The sequence below is a fragment of the Mauremys mutica genome, chromosome 4, assembly GCF_020497125.1.
Source record: "Mauremys mutica isolate MM-2020 ecotype Southern chromosome 4, ASM2049712v1, whole genome shotgun sequence".
Lineage (NCBI taxonomy): Eukaryota > Metazoa > Chordata > Testudines > Geoemydidae > Mauremys > Mauremys mutica.
Window position 1 is genome coordinate 133,551,710 of NC_059075.1, and position 17,399 is coordinate 133,569,108.

The following is a 17,399-nucleotide window of genomic DNA, read 5'->3' on the forward strand; positions in this document are numbered from 1 at the left end:
CGGGCCCTCTAAGGGAGGCAGACCTACCTGTAATATGCTCGCCCCATTATGGCCAACAGATTGAGCGGGATGTGAGGCACGATGGGGGAGTCCAGCTGCAGGGGATTAGGCAACCTGGTTCAGGGCTGCCCAGTGAGTTCTGGGAGTGGCTCAGGGAAATCAGTAATGGGATAAGGAGCCTTGAACCCAGACTTGAACCCAGCAGCGCCCAAAAGCCATTGCTATCCAAAGTTTGGTCGGTGCCCCCAGCCCATGCAAAATAAGTTGGGTGGGTCTCAGCCCATGGACATAGGTCCATGCCATAGAACGCACTGTCACAGTTGGCACCAATTGGCCTGCTGGCTGGCAGACTACGCAGTGACTGAATTAGTTCCCTATTAATGCTGCCCTGCATGGCACGACCCCACACACCCTGGATAATACAGGAGGCGGAAAGCTGTGTGACGATGTGCACCCCTCTATTCACACTGAGAAGGAGAAGGGGTAGAGCAGCCTGGTAGAGGGGCTCACAGGATCCGCGCTACTGAAGATGGAAAAAGACCTAACCAAACACAAGGTCCCTCTATACCCAATGTCAGACCCTGCCTCAGTTTCTCCTCGTGTCCGATGGCTCTGTTAGTTGCTGAAGCGACTTACCCCGCTGGCTAAGTCCCAAAGTTCACCCCAAATAATCCAAACCAACACAAACCCAGATCTTTCGCCCGGGCATCATTCCTCCCTCTGAAGGTCTGTCCTCCTCCACCAATCTTCCAGCCCACCTGGGATCTAATCAGCCCCTTGGTAGCAGCAGAGGTCTCTAGACGGCAGCACAGTGGGAGCCCAGGCCCACCCTCCACTATGGGTTCTCTGGCTTGGTGACCCGATACAGCCAGACTATCTAACCCTCACGCTCCAAAGCTGCCCCGTCTTCTTCCTACAGTGCTGGCCCTCCTGGTGGTTAAAGAGCCCTGACTTCTCAGTCTCCTCTCCCAGGAGTCCCTGGGTCAGCAGCCCCACAGGCTGCTCTTAGTTCCCAGCAGGCCTGCTCTTAGCCACCTGACTCTGTGTCCCTCCTCTTCTCCACATCGGGAGTCAAACCACTGAGCCCCAGCTGCCTTAAAGGGCCAACTCACCCGATGACCCCAGAGCATGCAATCCATCGGCATTCCCCCAGAGAGGGGGAGCCAGGTACTAAACTGATACATACTGGAACTCACGCTCATTGGGATTCCCGGTGACCCACAAGCCACAAAGCTGGGGACACGAGAACACCGGGTGTGCCACTCCTGATCGGATCTCTGCTCCGTGCTTCAGAGGAAAGCAAAAATCCACCCCACATCAGTGGCTCTTCCATTCTGTAGATGTTTTGCAAGAGCAAGATCTCTTCACAGACCATCTCTTCTCCCAACCTCCAAATCCCCCATGCATGGCTCATTCTGCAGACCACCAATTGCCCTCGACAACGCACGTGCTCAGTAGCTCTGGATCTTGCAGCATCTCTTCAAGGTGCCTGGGAAGTGGGTGGGGGATGTTCCTCTTTCCTAGTTCCTGGCCTCCTGCCCATCTGGGTCCACCTCTGATGCCAGGAGCGCCCCATAAGCCCACAGGACCAAGGGCAAAGGATTCTGAGAGCATCTGAGGAGGACCCGTTGCAAGTGGCTGAGTGTGGGTCACTGTGTGACAAAACTCAAGAACCGCTGCCCTAAAGGCCAAACTACATTTCGTTCCCCTGCTCCAATCATGTTTCCTACTGATTCATGGCTCCGGCTTCCAAGCTGCCAGCTGCGTTATGCTCCACCCCAGACACACATGTGCTTTCCCTGCATCCACTAACAGCCTAATACAGAGGGGATGCAATGGGAAAGCAGCGCTGGCACGAGGAGAGCATGCTATATCGCAATGCAGGGGCAGCACTCGTGCGTCCAGGGAGCATGCTATATTGCAATGCGGGGGCAGCACTGGCGCGTCTGAGGAGCGTGCTACATCGCAATGCGGGGGCAACGCTGGCGCGTCTGGGGAGCGTGCTACATCGCAATGCGGGGGCAGCGCTGGCGCGTCTGAGGAGCGTGCTATATTGCAATGGGGAGGCAGCACTGGCGCGTCTGGGAAGCGTGCTACATCGCAATGCGGGGGTAACGCTGGCGCGTCTGGGGAGCGTGCTACATCGCAATGCGGGGGCAGCGCTGGCGCGTCTGGGGAGCGTGCTATATGGCAATGCGAGGGCAGCGCTGGCGCGTCTGGGGAGCGTGCTATATCGCAATGCGGGGGCAGCGCTGGCGCGTCTGGGGAGCGTGCTACATCGCAATGCGGGGGCAGCGCTGGCGCGTCTGGGGAGCGTGCTACATCGCAATGCGGGGGCAGCGCTGGCGCGTCTGGGGAGCGTGCTACATCGCAATGCGGGGGCAGCGCTGGCGCGTCTGGGGAGCGTGCTACATCGCAATGCGGGGGCAGCGCTGGCGCGTCTGGGGAGCGTGCTACATCGCAATGCGGGGGCAGCGCTGGCGCGTCTGGGGAGCGTGCTACATCGCAATGCGGGGGCAGCGCTGGCGCGTCTGGGGAGCGTGCTACATCGCAATGCGGGGGCAGCGCTGGCGCGTCTGGGGAGCGTGCTACATCGCAATGCGGGGGCAGCGCTGGCGCGTCTGGGGAGCGTGCTACATCGCAATGCGGGGGCAGCGCTGGCGCGTCTGGGGAGCGTGCTACATCGCAATGCGGGGGCAGCGCTGGCGCGTCTGGGGAGCGTGCTACATCGCAATGCGGGGGCAGCGCTGGCGCGTCTGGGGAGCGTGCTATATCACAATGCAGGGGTAGCGCTGGCGCGTCTGGGGAGCGTGCTATAAAGCAGTGTTGCCATTTCTGGGGAGCACAAACCACCCGTTTCGGGAGCACTTTAGCTGGGTGACTGACACCTCCACCAGTGACAGTGCATCTCACAGACATGTTTTCTCCATATGGAACCACAAAGCCTCAAGTCCAGGGCTGAGCACACAACTGCGGCCTGCTGCTTTCCTCTTGCGTCTCTAACAGGGGACGGAACGAGCCCCTCCCATCGTGTGAGGCTGACCTGACCCAACGCGCTGCAAAGCACTTTAATCAACAGGGCGGGGCGGGTTTTTGGGCTGTTGAAAAGGCTGCTTTAGAGAATAAACATAAATACATAAGGTCATCGGCCTCCCCTCCTCCGATCCTGGAGCCAGGGTGGGAGTCATGAGGGCTGGCCCCTGCTCTGCTCAGAGGCATGTTATTCATTATCTGCATTTTTAAAAGCAGCAATAAAAAGCAGAAAAATGAAAAACACCGGCCGCGGCCTAATGAAACTGTCATTCAAATGAAGCCACCCCGCTTCCTGCCGGCTGGTGTGAGCTGAAGGAGACCTGCATGAGGAGCCTGCTCCCAGCGGCCCTTCAAACACACCGCATTCAATTTCAAAGCTCTCGGCCTGGGGAGCAGGTTTGCACTCCCCTCCCTGGAAACTTTATTCCCCTTGAAATGATGAAGTATTTCAGAGGAAATGGAGAAGGGAGGGGGAGGACTGGGGCGAGCAAGGGAAGCTGTTTGCTGAGACTCGGCCATAAAACAAAAAAGAGCAGTTATAAATATCCAAGCAGGTACCTAAGCCTCCTGCCTGACTATAAATCTGTCAGCCGGGCATCCCTGCAGGGAAGGCGGGATTGGCTGCCTGTTAGTCACAGACGGCAGCACAATCCTGCACTGTTCGAGGCGGGCACAGTTAGGGGACTCAGCTGCACTCCGATGCTACCAACCTTGCCGGGCTGGATCCTGGCTTCACTCACACTGATCAGCACAGCCACGTGTAGCCAAGGGCAGAGCGTGGCTCACCAGACAAAGGGCCGGGCAATGCTGGAAGCTGGCCCAGTTTGAAAGGGATGCTATGTCTGTAACTCACATGGCTGCAGGAGGAAGGAGCGGCAGAGTGGATGCAGTGAACAGACCCCCTGGGATGAGTCCAGAGTGGAGCATCAGCGGCTAGTCAGGATTGGCCAATATTACTACTAAAATACTTCGTGGCTGTATTTAATTTCATGCATGGAGGTGAGTTAGTGGGAAGATAAACTACATGTACTGAATCGCACAGGAAAATGTTTTCTAAGGGGCTGGGAAAACATGAAAGGAGATTCTTTGGCCAAGGTTTTTGGAAGAGATTGGTGATTTTGGGGCTCAACTTGATGAGATACCTTAAATGTCTGAGCACTGAGACCCTCTAAAAATCAGGCCCCACGAGCTGTGTGTCCTAAATCCCTAGACACTGCTGACCCCCATCAGAACATTATCCTGAAGCCTTGTACAGCCTCAGATGGGGACCTCAAAACACTAGCTAGACATTAAAGCTCCGGCGCCCTGGAAGGTAGGTATTATCCCTATTTTACTGGTTGGTAAACAGAAGCACCTACCACTGAAATGACTTGCCTAAGGTTACAGAGTAAGTCAGTGGCAGAGCTAGGAGTGGAACCCAGGTGTCCAGAGCACCCAGTTCTCAACTCTAACCACTAGACTTCCCAGGCACAGAAGGAATGGTTAGGCCAGAGGATGGAAGGAGCCCTGCCCAACTTGTGCACAGAGAATGTAAGGGAATATTTGGAGAAATCGAATATATTTACAAAGAAATTGAAGCACCTAAAGATGCAAATAGGGGCCGAGTGGGAATTACAAAGCTCTAAGCAGGTCAGGCGACTAAGTGCAATTGAAGTCAGTGGCCGTTACACACCTAATTCTGCTAGACAATCTGCATCTTTAGGCACCTGAATACCTTGAAAAATCTGGCCCCTCGTCTCTTTCCCTGTTAAGACCATAGAAAAAACCTGCTGGCTGTAGAAGAAAGATTCTCTCAAGGGAATCTGCAACCCAATTTACCATACCACTGCATTTTTTAAATTTTTGTTTGGTAGAAAACAGATGCTGCCATGAGTGGAGAAATGTAAATACGGTACTGAACTTCAAAGAAAGGCGAGGAGGCCGGTCCTGGCCATGACTGCCGTTCATTTAATTATTATTCATATTCAATGAATAAGGGAGGGTGGGGGAAAATCACTCAACTTCTGGAAGATAATGAAAACATGAGCAATGGTTTATAAAGACTAGATCTGGCCACTCAGTTGCACGTTCTTTTTGTTACAGTAACACAACTGTGATTGGAAAGTGGAAGGTAGGAGGATTGAAAAGAGGCTGAAGGGCCATGGAAAAAGGGCAATAAAGAGCATCAAAGCAAGGAGAGGTACCACAGAGACTAGCGTGCTTAATGATTATTTATCACTTGTACTGTGGTAGCGCCTAAGAGCCCTAGTGCTGGGCCAGGAGCCCGTAATGCTGGCCCCTGTACAGACACAGAATGAAAAGCCAGTCCCTGTTTCAGAGAGCTTAGGGCCAGTCTAGTTGAATCTCTTCGTTAATGACGCAGAACCAAGGCTGACGCTGCCCATTCATTACATTTACAGATAATTCTGTATCTGAGGAGCTGAAAACACCAGGGAGGACAGAGAAATTCCAAGGGAGCCAGAGTGACTGGAAACGTGATCAGAAAACAACCCGAACACAATGAGGTTCAACTCAGAGGAAATGCAAGCGCGAACACACCCAGGGGCACTAACTTCCCAAGCAGAGCTATGCAATGGGAAGGGGAGACTGGAGAAGCAGCAGGGCTGGGAGATGTCTAGGGGTGATGGTGGCCAATAATTTAGACAGGCATTTGCAGTGCAATATTGCCCCCCAAAAAGACAGAAGCAGCTTGGGGCTGCCTACGTAGAGGCATCACATCCTGGAGCAGGGAGGCACTAGTTCCTCTCTATGGGGTCGACCCTGCTCCTGCTGAAGTTTATGGGAGCTTTGCCATTGATTTCAACAGGTGTGAGAACAGGATCTATACGGCTCTGGTGCAAGAGCACCAGGGAGTAAATACCCTGGTACCAGAAAGATATTGACAAACTGCAGGGTGTGCACAGGAGAGTAACACAGATGTTTGTGGGGGGGGGGTAAGAGGGAGAGATGAATAGAAGTAAATACACAGAGATTGGCTCACTGAAGTCTAAGGGGGAACAGGATAACAGGACACACATATCTGTAAACACCAAGGAAGGAGTGAGATTATTTAGGGGGGCAAAAGGGGGTAGAATTAGGCATAATGTGATGAAATTAAGGAAGGGAAAACTTGGGGTCTGAATGTCAGGAAAGTTTTCCTGGCAGCGAGATCTCTGAGGGTGGGGAATTATCTCCCAGGAGGCAGAGGTGGGAGCCCTGTTCCTTGGGAGGGGTAAAGTTAGACTGGATAGATCACGTGTGTGAAACAGGGGACAGTCACAGGCCAAGGAGAGGGACGAGATGGGCTTTCCCGGTGCTAGCTTGTAGAACAAAGCTGCCTCGTGTGCAGGGCATTTTCTGTGCTTGCGCAGCAGGAGCTTGAAGAGCTAAATCTCTCAGTTGCTTTTAATTCCTTTTATATTTTTCAGTAAGAGCTAACATGTTTACAGCAATTTGTGGACTTAATCACTTCCCAAATGTAACATTTTTTTAAATCAAATCAGCTGTTAAGCTGCGCAAGCATCTGAAACTAGTAAAACTTCTATCTCTGTTTGATGTTTTACAATTTGAAAACACAGAGAGAAAAAAAAGCTGATTTTGGGGGTTGTTGGGTTCTGTTTTTTCATTTTTGCAAGACAATTGTTGGTGGGCTGAGACCTCATGATGCCAAGTTCCTGCTGGGAACAGACTCACGTCCAAATCTTAACTCCCCCCTCATCCTTCCCCAAAGACTAGAGGATAACAACACAAGGGAAGATAACAGCTAGCCCAGAACAAAGCTTCAGATTCCTCATTCAAGGCATTCTAATTCTTTTCCTAGAGAACTTTGCCATCTGTCTGCTCGAAAGTGTGAGAGTGTGAGAACAGGACTGGGCATGCACGTGCAACTATCCACGTGACCATGTTCACAAGAGCACATGAATGAATGCACATATAACCCCATACAGCTGTCTGCAATTACAATACATGCTGTCATGTAATATATATAGATCTGTGCATTAATTAAGCCTGTACAAAAGGCTCCCCCACCCTTGCTAAATTACTTAGAAACATACTCAAACATACTGAGTCCAATTCTGGTCCAGCTCTATTAATCAACCAATTATTGTTGGTCCATTTGAACTAAAGGAGACTCTCCAATTACTGGACAGCAGTACAGGGCTTATGATGTGCAGCTAGATCTCTCTCTCTCTCACACACACACACAAAAACCTGTGCTGCTCTTTAGAATACCTAGATCTCTCTCTCTCTCTCACACACACACACACACAAAAACCTGTGCTGCTCTTTAGAATACCTAGATTTCTTGTGGGGGAAAACTCCACAATGTCTGGAAGCCTGAAGAGCTGGTACTTTCAGTGGGATCCAGAGCCAACTGTTTGGCTGTACAGAGACAGATCAGAGAATAAACCTTTCACAGCAGTGTTGACCCTCTCTGTACAGCTCTGGATCCCAGGCCGGTGAGTGTTACAGGTAGGAGAGGGAGCATTCAGTGAACTTCAGTGGAGTCTGGGGCAGCAGCCTTGTAAGCAAGTAATCTTAGTGCAAGAGTGCTGAGATCCATAGGCCAGCCAGAGCGCACACACAGACATACACAGGTGTGATCAAAGCTACAGCTTTCACCTACCTATGCACGTTTTCCCATCAGCGTGCAGCACAAACTTCACATGGCAGCCACACTTGGGCCCTTGGTCTGTATCGTCACACGTGTGTTGGCATCCTCCGTTTCCATAGTTGCAGGTCACTGCAGGGGGCAAAGAACCCACAGTCAAGAAGTCAGCAGCAGCCTAGAGCAGGGAGCAGGTTCCAAACATCATCATCCTACGCTCCTGATCTGGAATGCACATGAGCAGGGGAATGCAGGCTGTCTGGAGATTGGAATTGCCACCCCAAACAGTCCCTTTATGCCAGCATCTCATCTCCTGCCACAATGAATTAGGTTAAACGATCCATTTAGTCAGGCATCCTGAGCAGGGCATTGGTCCATCTGACTCAGTACCTGATGTTCAAGCCATTTAGATCATCTCTAGGGATGTGAGAGAGACGTTTTATCCCTATGGCCCTTTCTGTCTCTGGCCTTTCTTCCCAATTTTTGTCATGGGGACACTTGCCTACTGGGAACTCATCTTCCCAGCTTGATTCACACTGGCCAACTCACCATCCCATGGTAGCGACTTTCAGTTAATATCCAGCTGGGCCACGTTTAAACTGGTGTCCTAGAGGTGGAAGGCTGAGAGCCGCGTGAGAAAACCAGCCAAGGTAAGGTGAGAGGAACGAGCGTCTCTAGAGTGAGTCAGATCTAGATCCTGTCACCCTAGGTTGCGAGTTCAAATCCAGCCTAGGGTCAAGATTTTCAGAAGTGATGAGTGATTCTGGGTGCTCGACTTCAGACACTTTAAAGGTGCTTGAAAGTCAGAAAGTGCTGAACACCCACCCATGAAAATCAGGGCCCCTTAAGGTGCCCCTAGTTGGGCCCTCAAACTTGCTAGTTAGTTTTGGAAATCTTGGTCCCGATTGGTAGTGATTGAAAATTGTCGCCATTTCATCGCTACTTGGAGGACAATACCTTACACAATTCAAAGGGGAAGTAGGGAGCTGGCATCATGACCTAGTGGTGGGCTTCCTGCCTATGGTGCTGGAGGTACCAAGTGCAAACCCCAAGGAAAACCCGAATAGCAGAAATGAAAATAATAATTATTAGCTTGGAGCAGGTGGGATTCTCTGGCCTGTGTTATGCAAGAGGTCAGACTAGATAATCACAATGGTCTCATTTGGCCTTCAACTCTATAGGAACAGGAACTGACAGGACAGTCCCAAATATACAGAACAACAGGGTTTAGCTCCAAGACTGCTCTGGGAGACCTTGGATGGTTTAAATTTAAAATTTATGAAAGGATTTAAAATCCAGGGTTTGCAGAAATTTTTAAGCTGAGATATAATTCTACCTAGTAGATTTAGCTTCCCAATTCCCAATCCCCTAGGCAGCTGGGAAAGTCTCAGCCACAATGGTTAAAAAGAAATCCTCCTCAGCCATTTCTAAGTCTCTGACTTTCCCTGCAAAAATCTTAGCAGAATGACACTACCATGGGGTTTCTTGCTTCTTTCTCATAGGCATCTACTACTTGCCAATGTCAGAGAGTGGGCTAGAAGGACCACTGATCTGGTCCAGCATGGTAATGTTTATTCAGTAATAAAAAATTTGTTATTGGGGATGCGTGGGATTTTCAAAAACTCTTATGTCACTTAGGTGCTTTGAAAATCTGACCCAATGTTCTTAAGCAGGCAAGTTGCTCTTTTAACTTAGCCCAGAGTGAGAATTGTTTTGAATCCATTTCATCCTCGCGGCTGAGAACAAATAAAATAACAATCAAATAAATAAAAGATTTTTTTTTAAAAATTAAAATCTTGGCAGCAGCAGCAAATTCTTGGCCTAAGATCAGAGGGGCTGACAACAGCGAGTCCCCGGGCAGATGATTCTTGTGGTTCTCTGGTGCCAATCACTAGAGTGAGATAATCTTCTACTTTAAGACTAAAGCTGATCAGACAGCAGGCTCAGCCCAGGAAGAGCGGTGAAGTCCATGCAGCGTTATACCAGAGGTGACTCTGGCCCATTGTCTCTGCAAAAGAACGAGCTCTGAAGCTCTGTGAAGAGGGAGCAACGGGATTCTGTAAAGATCTCACTGGGGGATGTTGAGACGTCGGGACCCCATTTTAATTACTTCTGCATTATCTGGGGTCACCTCAACCTGTGCAGGGAGCGGCCTGCGCCCACGGACACAACGGCATAGGCAAACCACTGGAAAGCTGGGCAGGCAGACAGGCGTCTGCAACAGTTGCTGCAAGAGCAGTGAAGGAGGCTGGCTGGCCCTTAAACCTCAGAGAATCAACCCATTTGGCTTTTATTAGGAGTCAGGACTCCCGGGTTTGATTTCCAGACGGTGGGAGGAAAGTGCAGAGCAGTGCAAGGTGATGTGGTCTAAGTGGTTAGAGCCGGGGGTGGGGGTGGGGGCAAGGAATGGGCGTCAGGGCTCCTGGGTTCTTTACCTGGATCTGGGAAGCCTAGAGCTTAACGCAGGGTGACTGGGAGTCAAGGATTTGGGGTTTTGCCCCCGGACTTGGGAGAGCAGTGTGGTCTAGCGCTCAGAGAAGGAGGAGATGGAGTCAGGACTCCTGAGTCTAGTGCTTAATGCAGGAAGTTTGGGCACTAGGGGTCTGAGGTTCATTTCCTTGGGTAGGTGGAGAGGGCGGCCTAGAGCAGGGGGTGGGAGTCTGGAGAGCCACGTATTAGCTTTTCAAAGGAACGGTGGTTGTCATGGAGCTGCGTCAAGGCCCGAAGCCCCCCGAGAAAGGTGGGTCTCATGACACAAGGCTGGGCTGGTATCCCCCAGGCTGAAGCCATAAGCAAAGGCGGGGAGAGGAGCAGCCAGGCACCGGGCTCTTACGTTTGCAGTCCCGCTGGTTCTTGGTGAGCTCGAAGCCCGGCCGGCACTCGCAGGCGATGCCCCCCTTGGGGGTCTCCCGGCAGATGTGGGCACAGCCGTGGTTCTTGTTCATGCAGTTCATTCCTTCTAAAAGAGAGAAGAAAACACATAAAAGCTCCACTGCTCCCCTGCAGGGCTTGGGCCATAGGGCCAGGGAGGGTCTGGGATGAAGGGTGAGTTTCTCTCACGCTGGCTGGGATTGAATACAAGATGGTCACTATCTCAGAGGGGCCAGATTACTTGGGCACAGCCTAGAGCCAAGCCCAGCCTGCACTGAAACCTCTGTTGCCTGTGAGTGCCTGGGGGAAGCATCCCACAGCCCTGCCTAGGGCTCTCCGAGGACAGTTGTCCACATGGCCAACTAACACAAGCCCCCTATAACCCTCTCCTCGCCCCACATGCACCTCACCCCCAACCCAAAATGCCTTTGACTCCCTTCAAACCCCTCTTGCCAGCCTGGGACAGATCCAGCCAGGACATGCCTCCCCCACGTTTGAAACCCAGCCCCACCTTCCCCCTCCCACACATGCCATCCATCACCTTGGCATGCCCATTCCCCATCTCCATCCACCACAGCACCATCACTTCTTCCTCCTGCCCCATTGCCCACTCTCCCTCCGCCCTCAGTACCCATTTCCCCTCCATTCCCGCTTTGCCCACCCTCAACCTCCTCCCCATGCTCAACCCCCACCGTACAGCCCCACTGCGCCCCTCTGCATCCAGGGTCCTTCCTCTCTTCCCCTTCCCTCCCACCACTCTGCCTGCTCGCCACCATCCATAGCCCCCCTCCAATCATCCTCCCCGAATCTGGCCTGTCTGCCTGCTCTGCTCCCCAGTGGCTTCAGCAGCAAGGAGCCATGCCAAGGTGCCCAGGGCTGTTTCCCTGGGAGGGGCTGGACAGCTCTAGGAAGGCTGGTCTGTCAACGTGCCAGAGGCAGCATTAGCTGCTGACGTTGCTGTCTGGGCTATCCAGGCTGCAAACTAAACAGGGCGCTGCTGACTCACAACCCTGGATTGTTTTGACTTTTGCTCTGGTGCATGGAGGCTGAGTCCAGAGCTCTGTCCCCAGCCTGACAGCATCCATCACCCTGTATCGGCCACCTGCCATCAACAGGAGCTGGAGCCAGGCTTCCCCCTGGGGACACAGCGCTGGGAGGACTTGGAGCGGCCTCGGGGCTGCCAGGGCTGGGCGGACCTGTCACATTGTATGGGGCAGCTGTTGGGGTTACTATGGGGCCTTGATGTTGGCTCCAGCCCAGCTCCAGCCGCCCCAGGGAGTGGGAGGAGCTGCAGGCACCTGGGGTCACAGTGCTGACCCAACAGCCTGGCCTCAGCCTGACAACAGCAGCCAGCCCCAGGGCAGCATTCAGCCCTGGTGGAGGTTATGTGGGGTGGCAGCACTTCCCAGCCAGGCCAGGGGTGGGGTGTGCATGGCACCCTGTCTGCCCACAGCCCCTCCTCACAACCTACAGAGCACTCCGCCCCAGTCATGGAGCCTCCTCTGCCACGGAACACCACAGGGGAACGGGTCCCCGCAGGCCAAGCCACGAAGCACCCTCTGCAGGCCCATGGTTCAGATTTCTGCTGCCAGCAGCAGCGCGGGTCCCTTCCGCTCTTTGCTGTCGCTGTTCTTCTTGACAGGCCGCTGCAGTTGGGAGCGGGAGAGGGCTCAACTCTGCACCTGCCGAGCCGTCCCCACCAGACAGCGGCTCGTGACAGCCTCTTCCACACAGGCTGCCACCGCTGACCCACGGTCCTGGTGCGCCGGTGCACGGCCTGGCCTGGTTTCCCCTCGTGGTGCCTCGGCTCCTGGAGGGGCTGTACAAGATCAGCCTTGAGCCGCACGTGAGACTCCAAAGGCACAAAAGGGCATTCTGTAATGACCAGGCACAAATGCCACCTGGAGACTTTGCCAGTGGAGCCTTAGGAAGGCTGCAACTTGGGGGCAGAAGCCCAGCTTATTCCGCAGCTCATGGAGGAAGGCTGCTGTCAAACCACACGCGTTGGCGCCAGGACTTCTGGGTTCTATTCCCAGCTCTGCCAATGGCTCATTGAATTGGCTACAGGGAGTCCTTTCCCTTTGCTATGCCTCAGTTTCCCCATTTGTAAAACTGCGGAGAGGGACGCTGGGCCCCGTCCCCTTTGTAAAGTGACTGGTGTGAATTAGCCCAAAGCAAGATTCTTACTGGCCATGAGAGGGACACACGCTAGGGGAAAGCAACATCCGGAGGAACATTTTACCCCAACACACCCTATATTCGGCCGGAGAGCGAGCACATTGGCTTCTCCCAGTGCTGAAAGCCGAGAGCAACCAACCAGGTCTCATTAACCTCCCGGTGCCTCTCCCCCAGGTGGCTCCAACCTCCAGCTCAGCTCATCCCATCCCACCCCCACTCAGGGTGGGGTTGACCAAGATGCAGCTCCAATCCCATCAAGGCTGGGCCCCTGAGGAGAGCAGAGATCCAGCCAGTTCAGAGCCAAGACGGAGCATCTCAGACTCAACTAGGCCTGGCCCAATGTGATCAACACGTGTTGGACTGCTATGCTGGAAGTTGCTCACGGCTGCCAGCAAGTGTGTCTTTCATCCACATCGCAGACCTCACTGATGCTGATGGGGCTGCCCCCTATCTTTCATTCCAGCTCAATGGAAGAAGCAACTAAGCTCCTTTATGGAGGAAGGTAACAAATATTAGAAGCCATTGCCCAAGGCGCTGGGCTGCATGGGCAAGTCAGAACATGCACTAACTTGGAGAACATAAGAGGGGGTTCCCTGGGGACCAATTACAGATGCAGGAGGTGAGGGCATTGATTGGCTGCAGCTGTTTGTGTGGGTGTGTGAGGCAGAAAGCCCGAGAAGCAGTCATGAGCATGGCCCTGAGAGGGAGCGGACACAGAACTCCTTGGAGCACAGGACTAGCCAGTGAGGCAGGCTTGAGAATTGCAAGCAAGGAAACCGCTTGCTGTTGCTGGTCCGTGCTGGGTTCAGGGAACCAGGACTTTGCATGCCTTCTCAGTAAAGCAATAGGATTGCACCGAACAAATACCTGACTCAGATGATCCATATCTCCTCCTACTGGAAACAACCTGCCAAGGGCCTTGAATATTGGCTAAGCGCTCGGGCCAAGGAACAACAGAACTGTAACGCGTCATCTCAGGGTGGGCCATACGGGGCCTGGGCCTACCGGGGCTGACACCCTAGTGTTGCGGGAATGCCCTGCAAGGGCTGCCTGCAAGGGAAGCTTCCCAGAGCCGTGCCCCATGCGCAGGCGAGGAGATGGGAACACGGCGGGTATGGTTGTGATTAGAGGCCTATCCCCACACACACATATAATCAGAGCATTGTTTATGCTGGGTAATAAAGCGCCCGGAGAGAGGGGAAAGGAGCCGGGGACCAGGCAGAGGCAGCTCGCATTCCCATTTCAACGTGTGCCCCAGGGGATTCCTAAGGCAGCAGCGTGGTGCGGGCGGCAACGTAGCTTCTGTCTGTGCCCATAAGCTGCATGAAGTGTTGACAACCGAGGCAGGATTTACATCCTGGCTGCCCTGAGGAGCAGCAGGGGAAAGGGCGGGGGGGAGGGGAGGGTTTGGGGAGCTGCTGGGCTTATGGCTCTTGTTATGTTAGCCATGTGCCCCCCTCCCCTGCCCCCACACACACTTCCCCCAGGACGGTCTCCTTTTCCTCTCTGCCCCCTCCCCCTGACTCGGTCCTGGCCCCAAGCTGACGGCTAGAGCCAGACGGGAGACAAGGAAAGGTCACCTGTAACCTCAGCCGCAAAAAGCTGGGTCCAGCGGGTGCTGAATGGAGCATTGACAGGAGTTTATATAACATTTAACAAAACCCACAGCCAGCCGGGGGAGTGCAGGGACTTGGGGTGGGTACACTCACAGCCCGGTTCCAGGAAGAGATTCCATGCTGAGCGCTCAGACCCCACGAGTCTGCCTGCCGTGTGACGCACAGATGTGGCCAGTTCAAGGGGAGGGCTCTGGCTCCCTCTGGGGAACACAGAGTTGCAAACCCAGGGCCTTTGGGGGGTGCTTTATGGTGGGGAAAGGGGAACTAACTGTGTGAACATTTTATGGGCGCCGCAGGGCAGGTGACTGGCTCGGCTTAGAGGTGTCAGCAACGGCAGCCTTTCCAAAGGGAACTCGCTGGAAAATGAGCCAGCAGCTAAGAAAGTGGGGGATCCCAAGGGCAAGGTGTTGGGAGAAGGCACCTCAGGGGGTTGGAGTACCTTGAATAGGGTCAGTGAAATGTCCCACATGCTAAGAGGCACCCTGCTGAAAAACACAGAGGGGAGGTGGGGCAGAGTCAGGCCTCGGGGTTCTGTTCTCAGCCTGAGGAAGGGAGTGATGTCCAGTGGTTAGAGCAGGGGGAGCTGGGAGTCAGGACTCCAGGGTTCTAGTCCTGATTTGAGGAGTGGAGTGATGCCTAGTGATCAGAGCAGGTGTGTGTGTGTGTGTGGGCGGGGGGGGGTTGGGATTCAGGGCTCCTGGGCTAAATTCCTACTTCTGCCACTCACCCAGTGTGTCAGCCCTCTGGGTGCCTCTGTTAAACCTATTTTTCAAACGAGAACAGCTCGGTGCTTCTCTTCCCCACATGGAGGTGCCGAGGCTGTGACATACTTGGCAGCACACAGTAAGAGCAGGGCTGCAGGAGGCTGTGCCCTTTATGAAATGGCTCAGCATTCCTCTCCGACCCCCAGGACTTTGCTAGCATAGGGGGATGTGTCCTGGCCTTTCCGAAGCCAGCTCTGACCGTCCCTCCTCAAAGGGAAAGGCCAAAGTCCCCTGCCACTGTGCCTGCTCCCATCCTGCGTCTCTCGCCTTTTACTGCTACATTTTAATTCTCTCTCTTTAGGAACTTAGGCTCCACAGTTTCCTTTCCAGGTCCCATCAGATCCAGCACCCAGAGGCAAACAGGGCTCCATGCACAACACAGGGTCACTCCGGGGAGCCAGGGTAGGTCTGTAACACGGTCGGAGGCCCGTCTTCTTGCCCTGAGCCCATGCCTTTCCCACCGGGAGGCACTCGGAGGCAGGTACAATGCACTGGAGCAGGGCAACGGGAGGGGCGGGGCGATTCTTTCCCAGGTAGATCAGAGCAGGGCTGTGGGAGAACCGGTATCAAGAAGAGGTGAGTATGCAGGGGCAGACCCGAAGGAGCATTCTGCCCAGCATGCATGGGACAAGCTGCAGTGCTGGATGGAGCGACTGCCTCCCAGGGGTCTGGCTGCACAGCAGCGGGGACAGTTCACATCCGCCATCGCGCCCCTGCCTCTCCACTGTCACAGAACAAGCAGGGAAGCCCCTGGGATTTCCCCATTACAAATCCATAGCTGACAAGGGCTTGTGCGGTCTCTTCCGTATTAGTGCCAACACCCATGGGGCCTGGACTCCAGTCGCTTCACACCCGGGTTGTGTCCCAGATCACCAAGGACCGTGTGGGAGGAGCACAGCACGGGGCAGTGTTCTGGCTGTGGCTGGGGACAGGCACACGGGTGGGGCTGGCGGGAGTGTACCCACAGTGTATTAATGGCAATGAACCGAGGGCTCCAGGGCTTGCTGTTCCATGCTCTTCCACTCTCAGGGACTTCCCCCTCCAAGCCTAGCTGGGGTTACAGGTGGGTGCTGAGTGAGAGGCTGGGGGACATGGGAACTGATACTGTTTTTTGGAAGGATGGGCTGCCTGTCGCCAGCCTTAAGGGAGGCAGGTTCTGCAGTGCCAGGGCTCTGGCTGCAGTACAGTCGCTTGGGTTTTTTGACCCTGCGCTCTCGTCTCACTTTTTCGGATCCCCCTGAGGCTGCACTGGCTGTCTGTGCAGAAGGGGTTAAAGCAGCTAGGCCTGGACCCTGTCTGCCTTACACATGCTGTCCTTGCATCACCTACATGGCATATCCAGCGCAGCTCTGCTCTAGATAACGGTGATCATCTCTAATTGCAGTGGCAGGCAAGCTGTCCGTAATTACAACCATCCTGTGTTCAAACCACACCAGTCCTGGCCTCCGCGCTGGCTCTGAAAACCCCCACTGTGCTCAGAACCGAGCTCCTTTTCAGTGACCCTAATTCCGTCCCTGGAGTGAGATTCCTCTCTTCGGTCTTACTGCTCAATCTCTCCTTTAATACCAAGTACCAGGCCTGCCTGGCCAGCCCCTGCCCTCTGAGATCTGCTCTGCACACGCAGTACTTCTGAGCTGTTTGTTGGTGGGAAAAGCAGCCACAGCCCTTTGCCTCTCATCCAAACGGTGGCTTGTCTTGCTTTTTATTGCTTCAATTTACTACCAGCCATAGTTTATGCAACCTGCAGCCACACCACCTTGGGTTCTGATCCTGGCAGCTCTCACCAGCTAAGCTGGGTTAATACATAGTTGGAAAACCTCCAAAAATAACCCCAGGGCTGCCAAGAGGGCCCGTTGCTGACTCTCTCCTCCAAGTCAGTACTGATGCAATGCCCAAGGATGGTGCATCTTCAGGACATGTGCCGTCATTAAATATGCCCTAGGATTTCATGTAAGAGCAGGAGGATTTTTGTTCTGGCATGCTGGCCCAGCTCCAGGTTAGGAGAGCGGCAGCTGGCAATTTCACCTGGGCGTAGGATTCTTCTCCACTCGCTCCCCTAAAGCGTCATGCTGAGCTGTTAGGTAGCAGCTGCCTTCCATCCCGGGGATGCCTGCGCATCCAGGGGGGAGGCGACAATTCCCCTGCATCTGGCCTGTAAAATGCTTGGCACTATAGAGAATATAAGTTACTATATACATGCTACTGTGGAGAGTTATTAACAGAAGACTCCGGCAGCCACAATAGAAGTCAGGACAGGCAACTGGCATCTCCTTCGGCAACAGGTGCCTCCTGGGAGCCACGCTGCACATTCACACTAGAAGAGCAAGTGTGAGCTGCCCTGCTTCACCT

At 53.8% G+C, this 17,399-nt stretch overlaps 1 protein-coding gene across 1 annotated transcript in view; it reads right to left on the reverse strand.

The window, feature by feature from the left end:
- SCUBE3 (signal peptide, CUB domain and EGF like domain containing 3) overlaps window positions 1–17,399 on the reverse strand; it is a 103,295-nt gene that overhangs the window by 45,316 nt on the left and 40,580 nt on the right. The window contains exons 5-6 of the mRNA XM_045016189.1: window positions 10,455–10,580; window positions 7,640–7,756 (exon numbers count right to left, since the gene is read on the reverse strand). Of these exons, the coding sequence (XP_044872124.1) occupies window positions 7,640–7,756; window positions 10,455–10,580 (243 nt within the window). The remainder of the gene's footprint in view (window positions 1–7,639; window positions 7,757–10,454; window positions 10,581–17,399) is intronic.